The sequence below is a fragment of the Stegodyphus dumicola genome, chromosome 4, assembly GCF_044657685.1.
Source record: "Stegodyphus dumicola isolate Sdum_Otavi_A_Nest chromosome 4, ASM4465768v1".
NCBI classification, from domain to species: domain Eukaryota; kingdom Metazoa; phylum Arthropoda; class Arachnida; order Araneae; family Eresidae; genus Stegodyphus; species Stegodyphus dumicola.
This window is the reverse complement of record NC_140771.1, coordinates 91,394,609-91,406,883: the sequence shown is the minus strand read 5'-3', so window position 1 is coordinate 91,406,883 and position 12,275 is coordinate 91,394,609. Positions and strand designations below refer to the sequence as shown.

General features: G+C 34.2%; 1 protein-coding gene across 9 annotated transcripts in view; it reads left to right on the top strand.

The window, feature by feature from the left end:
* The first annotated feature begins 475 nt into the window (after positions 1–475).
* LOC118183570 (neuronal acetylcholine receptor subunit alpha-7-like) overlaps positions 476–12,275 on the top strand; it is a 999,128-nt gene continuing 987,328 nt past the window's right edge. For 2 of the 9 annotated variants that reach the window (XM_085815219.1, XM_085815225.1), the window contains exon 1: positions 477–2,110. In XM_085815219.1, the coding sequence (XP_085671345.1) occupies positions 2,047–2,110 (64 nt within the window). In that variant the 5' untranslated portion in view covers positions 477–2,046. Of the gene's footprint in view, positions 2,111–12,275 lie in introns of all 9 variants that reach the window. The other 7 variants (XM_085815222.1, XM_085815223.1, XM_085815220.1 and 4 more) reach the window with 6 other exon arrangements.

The following is a 12,275-nucleotide window of genomic DNA, read 5'->3' as shown; positions in this document are numbered from 1 at the left end:
TGTTTCAGCAAAAAGTTTGCATTATTAGACATTTAAAAAGAACTAGATATCAGTGTAGTAGTTTTCTTCATTAAATAATCCAATTTTCAGAAACGGAAATCAGTCGAGAAGAAATTCATCTGTTTCCTGCTTTTATGATTAGGGTCTTCTAACACACGACGCCATATGTTTTGTGATACACTACGGGGTCTTTATTGAGCAGATGCAATTATGCTTAGTTATTTCTTCCAGTTTACCACGTAAACGCCTAATCGTTTAGAATCAACTGAATGGCTTTCGTAATGTAAGAACTCGGTTGTTGATATAACAGCTTAATTAATTTCAAGTAGAACAGATTCTGCTGGTGTAAAATATAAAAAAGTGTTAAGCAGTTGTGCGGGGGTGTTAGGATTTTCACGCATGCGTCGGGACTTGGCGGCGCGCACGCGCTGTCCTGCACTTTTGACGAGGGGTGGGGGCGGCACCGAAAGGGGGCCTCGGCAACGTTCCAGCTGCCGGATAGCGGAGCGAAGAGCCGGACAGGCTGCGGAGGAATTTGCGAGTGCGAGTGTGTGCGTGTGCCGGTCGCTCGAACATCCAGCGGGCCCTCCCCCTACTGTGCAACTGCGTCCCATGAAAGAGGGTCCACTACCCAAAGGGACACTAGACTCTCCCCCACCTGATAACAGGGACCGGCGGGTGGGCGGGTTCGGAAAGAAAATTTTTCCTTTTCGACGTTTTGAACCCGAGAGTGCCAGGTATGCACAATGAAGAAGCATCTCATCGTGGAGGAGCAGCGACAGCAACGGGATCGTTAGAGCCAGCAGTTGCTTAGAAACAGAGTCTTTGTGAAGGGAAAAAAACCGTCGCTGACTTTTTAGACGCAGACTCGTTTTCTGAACATTTCTCATAGCACACAACGAAATTCAATTATGATCCTTATTAATGCTAATATTCCCTCTTTGATTTATATGGTTTAAACTTATTATTACTTTTTTTTTTCTTTTAAATATTTGATCGTGCAAATCGAATGTGTGTGTGTATAGTTCTTGAAATTAACTGTAGTCAATATTTTAGACAAATGAAGTCCTTTTTGTAATGGATAAGGAGGTAACTGGAGAGAGCTGTCTTTTACCCTCTGCAGGACATGACGCTAATTCATTGCTGTTGCCATATCATGCTGATAAGAACGTTTGAATAGGGCTTATTTCCATCAGCAATCTTAACACTTAAACAGTGGTGGAACATTTCTAAATCTATTGAAGTTTCTCAAAGTTTAATATAGTTATAATCTCTACAGTATGGTTTTATCATATAATAAGAATAGTTCAAGGTCTTCAAATCCTCAAGCAATAGGTGTTTCAATTATAATAGACTAATAACTGGATTCTTAAAAGCATTTATGAAAGCTAATATACCATAGTCGAAGAAAATATTTAATATCTTCAAGTTTTAAATATTTCTGAAGTTTCTTCTTCTTAGACGAATTCATTCGTAGTGATTAGCAAATTCTCATAATGGCTACTGATAGGAATCATTTCGTATTGGTGATATGATTGTGTTCCTAGGGATATATACTTGATTTGAAACCCTTGTATGTGTTTTAAATTCCATTTATTCCTGAATGAAAGGAGGAACATGCATGGACACGTTTCCTTCTTCTAATAAAGCTTCAAGATGTCTCAGACAAATTGCAAGCCTCTTTAACTGATGACCACAAATAACCACTTACGCAGCTTATCCGCACTCGCAGCTTTTCCGCAGCGATAATTTTGTTCCTTACCCGACAGATCGGAAATAGTACTTTAGAAAATTACCAAAAAAAATTTAAAATCTCTTTAAATTGAAGAATAAAGAGACGAGGGATTTTTCATGTTAAAATTATTCTAAACTGAAAATTTCCAAAGATACTATATGTTAAAGGAGATCCTTTCGGCGAAACATGTCCCATTTGGAAGTCTTAAAAAGCGAATAAAATTTTAGATAAATTTATTGAAATCATAACTGAAATTAAAATGGTCGTCTTGACTGACTGCTGATCCGGATTGATTGTCATTGAAGGTGAAGATGGAGAACAGCGTCATCTGTGCGCAGCTTTTCTTCTGTCTCATCATTCTATGTCTTCCATTAGGTAAGGAAATTTTAAGCTAATGAAAATTACCTGTAGCCATCTATATATGATGGAAAATTAAAAATAAATAAATATGTTTTTGATAATGGATAACGTTATGAATAATAATTGTAAGTTACTGGTAATAATAATAATTTTTCTTGACAATATCTAAGTTGTTAATTTAGTTTCAGTTAGTAGTTTTTAAACTGTCCTCAAGGAAGTCCGCAAGTCAAAATTAAATTTTGGAAAAAAAATTTAATATCTTAAGGAAATCAAAATTAAACATCCAAAATAATTAATTATATAATATACTATAATTTTCATTTTTATGTTTAAATAAAATAATATTAAGTAGATCTATTTATATATGTATATAATGTATGCGTATAGTTCATCAAACTATCTGTAGTGAATATTTTGAAACTTGACAATTAAAGACCTTTTTGTAAAGGATAAGGAGGTACCTGGCGAAAGCTGTCTCTTACTCTCAACAGGACATGAAGATAGTAACTTTTGCCATATGATGCAGGTAAAATGGTTGTAGTAAAATAATAACTGTTTTCTTATTATTTTCTATGTAAACTGTCTACAGAACTCATTAGATAGGAACTTGGAAAAAGTAATCTCTGCATTCTGTTTCACTTAGTGTTTCATCCAAGATATATGTAAAATATGACAAAATTTTCATCACTGTGTTAAAATGTAAGTCAATATTTCCAGCCTTTATATCTAAAGCTATGATATGTTTTCCTATGCAAATTTCGTACTTTACTTTCGTGAAGTTTAATATAAAGAGTGATTATAAGCATTGGAATGTTCTTTTCTTCATTTTTATAGATGTTCTACATAGCAAATATGAAAAGGAAAATTACTATGCTATTTAAACTTGAAAAAACAGTTAAGATTAGAAATTTCACCTAGAAATTGATTCTTTGGGTATGAGATGTGTTCTCGTGAAAGTTCATTTATGTTATATGGTAAAATTGTTTTCGAACTTCTTGAAATATTTCTCACTAGTTTGAGTATACGAACTAAAAAAACTCAATAACATTTTGAAGATCTCTTTTCCAAATATGCGTATCAGAGAATTGCTTCATTCAAATTTCTAAATTCTTAGTCTGATTTTAAAATTATTTAACTTTGATTAATAATTTGTACCTTTTTTATTTAAAAGAACAACTAATCTACAAATTTCATGATCTTTTAGTATTTTAAACTATCTTAGCATAATGTAATATAAAATTCTGCATTTTTGGAGGGAATAAATTTTAGTATAATGTAATTTAATTCTGCTTTTTTTTCGAATAGAATAACATGCATTTGCATGTTACGGAAATTTCAGGAGTCTTTTTCCCACATTCAGAAATTCGAACTATTTATTTACATCTGCAAGAGAAAGTAAGAAAAGCATTGAGTTGCCCAATCTAGAAAAGTATATTATCTTTTAACTGTAAAATCCAAGTCAATATCAAAGCATTTCAAGCAAACACTTGTACTTTAGATATTTCTTGAAGTAAAGAACATAGTTGTAGGAAAACAATGTTCGGTGTATGAAGTTCGGAAACTTTCAAAAAACATGTTTTCTAGACACAGAGGCAAAAGTTTTCAGAATTCCTTACTATCCAATGATAACATTTAAATCTAAGTAAATATTAAAATTTTGACAATTAATGTGTTAAAACCGTAAGTATATATGATTTTTTAAAAACGTAATGGAGATATTTAGAACTCAAATGAAAAATTTGGGATAGAATAATTTTTGGAAGACCCAGCCAATTCAGAGTGTTTCGATGAAACAGGACATAAAATTAAAAAGTAAGTAAAATATGACACGCTATTTACAACTGCAGATAGAACCCGAATTTATTTAAATTTTACTGGACCCCTTTTCTTTTAGTATGTAGTTCAATGATCCTATTAAGTTATGAAATTTTTTGCCTTTGACATAATTTGTGTAGCTATTGAAACGAAATTATAGAATCGACTATCATCAGTTCTCTTTACAACATTTCATACGCAAATTTAAAAAACAATGTACTCTGGCATACCTTCTCAAATTCTAGTTTTTAGAATAATTCCATTAAAACTGAACGGATCAGTAATTAAATTGCGAATTTTTTATTTCTAAAAACTCTTTCGCTGTTTTTAGCCTGTTATGTTAGCAAAATATTTTATACAGCTAAACTTAAAAATGTGCATTCATTTTTTTTTCTAATTTCTCATGAATAGAGGTCAAGTTATAAGAACTCGGCATAAGGCTAGGTAAAAGTCATACTTATATCAAATCAATGACGAAAGTAACCTACCAATGGGGTCTCAGAAATAGTGGTAAAGCTATTATCTCTGAGTAAAGAGAAGTATGCTACAGGAAGATATATTTGGAAGTATAGGAAGAAATCTAATAAAAAAATGGCAAAAAATTTGAATTGGTGGTGAAAGAATTTATCTAATATTATGTGTGCAGTAGGTAAGCTATTTTCAATAAGCAAACATAGCAGATTTTTTGACATGTGTAAAACCAATTACTTTCAATAAAAGGTATTGGTCTAGTATAGAAGATTTGATTGGAAACATTGTTTTTACTACTTCACTGTCCTTTGTTAATCCAAGAGCCCTCAGCTCTTAGTCATTATAAATATATTAGTGTTTTCATCAAACGTGGTATGTGGTTATTTATTTTAATCTCTTGCGGTAGAAGACAAAATATTTAAATGAAATTAATTTTAAAATGAAAAATATTTCATGACGTTGTAGAAGCAGCTTAATTTAAATTAGCGGCTAAATTCATATTTTAGTACCAACTCTAGTCACGTGTAATATTAATCGCATACCAACTAACAGTACTTAATCAATTTTTTTCAGAATAATTTAAATTTATATGCAAGTTAATCAAATAGTTATCTTGTATAATTTTCAAATCAAATTGTGTAAGTACTTACTAAATAACTGTTATTTTTATGTATTTTGTAGCATAGCTCCATACTTTAGTATCGGAAAAAAAGCTAAAAATGTCAATATGTATAAAATGGTCATTTAAAAATAAGTTCTCTTTATATGAACACCTCGCAGCGTATCCGCTTAACAAATCTAAATAAAATTTCTATTACTGTTATATGGAGGTGCACGCTCGAGATTATGATAATTTAAAACAATAGAGCTTTGACGGTTGCCGTTACGACGAACCCATTTTGAAATTTTCGAGTGGCAACACCCACGTGTTTTCTATGCAAAGTGATCAGCGCATTGAAAAATCATAAACTGCGTGGAACGATATACGTATGGCGAAAATTGCCTGCGTAAAACATTTAAAAAGAAGAGAATTGTAAAGGATAACACAAGAGAAATAAGGTAAAAAAAACCTTTTATCTGAATTAAAAATTTTCAACGTGTACAACGTTTCAAGTCAGTCATCTCCCTTAACTTTGCAGTTGCGTGGCCGCCGCGATCCCCCGATCTCAGTCCGATGGGTTTCGGGTTCTGGAGTTATCTGAAATCTAAGTTTAGATAGCATATCCACGTGTCATGTCATAAAATGACAAGAGAAATGATGTCATACACCATGAAGTCATACAGATTTCTCCTATGTTATCGTCTGAAAATGTGGACATCTTAAAAACTTGTAATTACAATTAAAGCTTTTTTCCTATCCTCTCTTGAATTGTCATTGGTCCTTTACAATGCTCTTTTTTCTAAATATTTTACACAGATAATTTTTATCGTACATATATCGTGCTAAGGCCATTTATGGTTTTTCGGTTCGCTGCGCTGGAAAAAAGCGGGTGTTCCCATTTAAAAATTTCTAATTTTTTTAACTGCAACGTAACCGTTAGGGCGCTATTGTTTAAATTATCACAATCTAATTGTATTTCGGGTGATTGAGCGGATAGGTCGGTAGGGATTCATAAATAGAGGAAATTTCTTATACCACCCTGTGTTTATAAGTTGCAATTTTCCCTTTGTTAACTTAATACTTTTGTTGCAAAATATTATTTTTTTTTTTTATTTTTTTTTTTTTTTTTTGTATACGTACTAGCTACAGCATTTAAAAACTCTTTTACACTGCGAATTACTTAGAGCAGCGTTTCTCAATCTACGGTCTACATACCATAAGTGTGCCTTGAAATCGTCATTTGTGTTCATAGGGTTCCAAAGAAAAGAGACAAAATAAAATTCTAATTAACTTGCTATAGCACACTTTAGCTGAAAATCTCAGCGACTGGAAATTATACTTGGCATTCGTCTATCACGATTTTCTCCCAGGATTAACATTTTACGAAATTTATTTTCGATTACTCTACCTGCGGACTTTCTACTGTAGTTACTCTAATCATAATAACAAAACAGGGATTCAAAGCACTACGACTGCGCAGCGTCTTACCAGCATATATCCAAACATAGAATAGGTATGAAAGAATCGGCAGGCTCATTTATCTCATTAACATGAGTAGGATTTTATTTAAAATTTTTAGTTAATAAGATCAAGATTATGCAAATAGTTTTGAATAACAATATATATATATATATATATATATATTAAAAATATAAATAAACTGGCTTGCTGAAAAATTGCTCTCAAAGATAAGAGCACCGAAAATACTATCTTTGCGAAAGTTTCTGCACTGCGAAACCTGTCTGTAATAAAAGCGAAACCACATTTTAATTGCTCTGATTGGAATATTACTGAGAAGCAACTGGAGCTTTTGGACTGTAAGCAAAGATATTAAAAAATTTAATGGGTAGGAAAGTTTTTAATTGCTATATAGATAATGAAAAGAAAAATTCATTCACATACTTAGTTCATAGTACTTGTGCCATAATTCGTACAGCTTAATTATTTCTTTTAAGAAAAAATGGACTAATTGTTGGGAAAGATCATAATGTGCACTGTATAATAAATCCATTGGTGCAGCATACTGAAATCATTTTTCCATGCATCTTTCAAATGATTTTAATTTATTTCCCTGTTATAAATATGCTTTAAATTATTACGACTTTATAAACGGCAGATGCGTGTTTCATTCAATACGGACGGATTTATCGTATTTTAAAAAATGTCTATTTACTCTGTGTGTAAGAACAATTATTTTACGGGTTATTTGATTTAAAATGAATCATAAGTTGGAGAATATACTTTCGAAGATGTTGTTAAGAGTTGGAAATGTATATTAAACTTTTGACGCTATATAAATCAAACTGATGTTTGGTATAATGATATCTATCGTAAAGGGAAATCGTTAACATAGCGAAAGAGAACCGTAAAGAAAATTAGAGGTAATATAGTCTCATTAGTTGGGATATCTCGCCGCGGTTATTGTAACGGAACGGAGGTTATAACAACTGTCGAATGTATTTCATTTCACTTTGGTTATTTATCGAATGAAATTTTTGTGGCTTGTGAATATTTAAAATGGCTACTTGCCTGAATGAATAGTTGCTGAAAAAAAGGTAGCATAATTACTCGTAGGTTGCTCTTTGCTGCTGTCTGGTACGTTTTGTCTAATTGATAATTGATATTATTACGTGAGTGTTGCCTGAAACAGCCTATGAATGCGAAAGTTTGGAAATAATAGAGCCATCAATAAATCTGATACATTTCAAAATAGAAATCTGCCCATGTGAAAAATGTAGGCTTTAAAATAATGAAATTTCCAAACAGTATGGAAATCTATATCTGCGCGAATATCAAAATTGTCCAAGTCCAAAACTCGTATTTCATAAAAAATATAATGACATAATTATAGCTAAAAGTTTTATAAATAATTCTGATGATGAAATTAAAAAAATGAATACGTATACGTCATATCTTTATTAAATAAAAAAGCATATATGTATCCTTAACTTCAGTACATGGGCTTAGATTTGTTTGGTTTGCTTAATTATGGCAAAATTCTCAAGCGCTATCTGCCTAAGGGGAGGTATTCCTTCGTGGGGGAATCTATAAGGAAAACTAACTGGTATACACATTACACATGGGAAAACAACGAAAACGCCCATGCAGCCAGCCCGTTCACTATGATTGAAGCCCTGGAGCGAAATACCAGAGTTCAGTGACTTTGCGCTCGGCCGCTGGTCTGCGCGATATAAGGTGTATTTGCTCTTCTAAATGTAATGAATATCATATAGATCTAATTTTTATAAGCATTGCATTTTTAAGGGCCATCTGAACAAAAACAACAGCGTCTTTCAAGGGGAGGCACTGGCAATTCAAAAGGCAGTACAACATATTGTTTACCATAACATCAGGAATGCAGCAATAGTTTCCGACAGCATGTCAGCCCTACAAGCCATCCAAAATCCGGCACATACGTCCACAATTATCAAAGAAATTCAATACCATCTAAGGCAGACAGAGCATCTGCATGTTCGCCTGGCATGGACGAAAGCCCACGCAGGAAACACCTGTAACGAGGCAGCCGACCTCCTCGCGAAAGACGCAGCCCTCAACATAGAAGCAGAGGAATTGGAAATTCCATGGCCACACTCTTCTTTGAAACGACATCTCCATCTGCAGGCTCTCGCTATGTGGCAGGAAGAATGGGACACTGCACAAACAGGCAGGCGTACACACTACCATCTAATGTACGTAAACCCTGCCCGGCTATGTTCTAATACGCACTTGGTGCGCTATATCACGGGCCATGGGCCTTTCCCGGAGTACTTTGCCAGGCATGGCGTGACTGACACAGATCAGTGCAGTTGTGGCCACCTGGGTACTCCGGAGCATTATGTCACAACCTGCCCACTTACCAGCGAACTGCATACGTATTCCAACTGTCAATACGCAGGCCTTCTGTAAATTCATGATTAAGCAAAAGTACCTTTATCGACAGCTCATTAAAATTATGAATTTACTTGCCAGACACGGAACTGACCTTTGCGCAGTCGAATAATTAGTGCAAGGCCACATATACCACGTATACGCAAGGCTAAGTATACCGCGTATGTGTACATGCACTGTTTATCCGAAGCGTACCGCAACATCTCAGCAGTACTAATCAAAATTCAAGCAATGTAAATAACTTAAAAACCATTATATAAAATAGTTCATGCACATCAGCAAGTATGCGCGAACATCTCCACTAATTTAACAGTGAATATTAATATGGATGACGTGTCAGACAAAGAAAGTACCCAGCTGACTTCAGGCTCTGCCTAGACCTGAATTGCAAGTGTAATGCTACCCAATGCCCATCCCCATAAGTGGCTGCACAAACTAACTGCTTTAAATACGTGTATTTAAATGTAAATGTCGCATCGGATGTACTGAACAGTCAAAGGACAATATCTTAGAATATGTATGCAAAAGCATATGTACAGTACAGTCTGCACATACCGCAGTGACATAGCAAGATGCTCCTATAAACAGCAGAAATGTATAATCACATGCGCCGCCATGTCAGACATCCTAACCTCATTTGAATAACTGCCAGAGCAATTATATTGTTCAATATGTATCAAAATCTAATGTCACGTTGGACATAATAAAAACACTGCTGAATCCGAACGCTGCACAAACTGTAAATGTAATACCACGTAACGCAAGTGTAACGTCATTTCTGAATAGTAATGTAAAGTCATATGCAATGTTGTATTGAATTACGTAACATAATATAGAAAATACTTACAGTACCGCATTATATGCAAACACTGTCATAAATAAGTATCTATGTGCCTGTACAAAAATCTCACAGGTACAGCAGGACCTCTGCCTTGAGCACCTATAATGTCTATATATCAGGTCTGCCTGTACGCCATCCTGAAGCTCAATCACATAAAAGCAAGAGCAAATATAGTGTTATAAATGTGTTCTATATGCAATGTTGCTCCTGACAATGTATTTACAGAGTTGAATCTGCATAATGTAATTCGTAAATGTAATGTCAATAATGGTAATGTAATACCACTATTATCTCATACCTCATATATAATGTCAATGCCGTATCGCATAGTGTCTATATAAGACATGCAATGTCATAATTATGTAAATATGTATATGCACAGCACTATTTATATGTGCACTGAAGTAATTTAGTTGCAACCGCCTTCTGCACACATGTAGTGCATATGTACTAGCACTGCATGAAAGCTCTTCCAAGTTCATTTGCGTAATTATAGGAATAATTATTATGTTCTATATGTACCTATATGCAATCTCTAGCCAACTTTAGATAAGGGTGGACGTGGTGCTGTACTGATTAATCTTTACGGCAAAGGAACAGTGCCCACGTCCACCGTCACTTATCACTTATCGTTTCTTTTAATCTTTGTATCTCAGTTGTTTTGGGGCCCGAGCGGCCGAGCGGTAAGTCGCTGATCACTGGTAGTTAGGTGCGTGGTTCGAACCTCGACCAACAGGTTGACTGCATGAGTGTTTTTGAGATTTTCCTCATGTGTAACGTGTATACGACCAAGTTTCCCTTAGAAAGTCTTCCACGAAGGTATCCAACCACTAGGCAGAGAGCCCTAATGTGCTCTGACGTATTTAAATAAACCGAACCAAACCAATTCGACTTCTGTTTAATGTAATTTGCTGATTGAAGTAGAATAAAATGTTTTGAAATTCATAATTAAAAATCGCAGTTGTTTCTTCTGCAACAAAAGTTTTCTTAGTTCTTCATATTCAGAATACAAGATTTCGATTGCAGTCTCATACGCATGCTATAATGAATGAGAGATGCAGTAGTAAATATGACTTCACTTTTGGCAGCATAGTGTGGTATAAGATTAATGCTAGATGAAACCCGAGAATGCTATTGGAAATTCAAGTTGTGAATTTCAGTTGAGCTAATGTTATTTTTATGCTAATTCCTTTCAGTGCCTTTAGTTTTTTCTGGTTATGTTCCCTAGGATGAATTTAGTTTCATTAATTAGCAAATCTTTATTTTAGACAGAGTACTGTGGTAACAGCCACTGCAGTTCATAAATCGGAAACAACCAACGGTCTTCTTAACGAAATTGTAGATTCGTAAATGAACTTTGCATCTATTAAATTATAGGGTTAGGATTCTCATTAAGTGGACCCGAATTAATTGGGTGAAAGTTAGGTTCCGAGTTTCGTCATCATCAATGCTTAAATTTCTGAAACCTCTGCAAATAGTCGAGGCTATTGTTTGCTAATTTTAAGCTGTGGATTACAAATGAGCCTAATAAATTCTTTAGTTGAGTGTAATTAATTCGTCCGATGAATTACAGCTAAACTAATTTAGTTATACAGTTAATTAGATTTAACTTCATAAATTTCTAACTGTAAACACTGCACAAATTTTTTGCCGTTTCGAACTTTTCCAGAGATCTTACAGGCGCCTATAAAGGCAACATCGGTAGGGTTAGGAGTCACTTAAGTAGATTTCCGCTTTCGGATGTACCTGTTGTAAGAAGTTATATGCTTCATTTACCGTACTATCTTGGGTAAAATGCTCTGTTAAAAATCATAATCTTCGATTACCATGGCTTCGGGGTCTTTCTGCTATGCAACCATTGATGCTGTAACTGGATCTTGCCGCTGCCTATTCAGCACCATCTTCCCACACTGGAACACGTAACTTTTATTTGAAATCAAAAATTGATGTTTCAGGTTTTATATACAAATTACTCTATCCCTCTACAAAACGAGTGCAGAGACATTAGGTTATTTTGAAGTAGAGGAAAAAAATTAGCACTGTCTTCGTCAGGACTCGAAACTGAACCTCTCGAATACGCGAAGACTGTGTTACCATTACACTACAAAGGCATACTGGAAGAAGGAAGACAATGCCTTATAACAGTACCATTTTATATTTATTTTGAAAATATAGGCACGGTAGTAACACACCCTGTATTAAGCTGAAAATATTTGGAAACAGTATAAATACTCATAGTTAACCAAGAACATATATCCTTATGTCAGGTATGTTATAATAATATATCAGGTAGTTTTGGTAGTTTCAGAGCTTAATTGATAATCTCCTTCCCTGACTGCTGTAGAACCGTATAAAGTGAGAATCTGAGACAATGTGAAGTTAATTCAAGTTAAATGCAATCTTTAAATCTGAGATCTGGTGTGTTCACTCAACAGAATTATGATACATTAAAAACTAATAGGAAATGAAAGAAGACTTTTGAAAGCTCTGAACTACATGGATCCTAGTTTACACAGATCCAGGCTTTTGTTGCTGACTTCTAATATTCTTGTAAGGAATGCGAA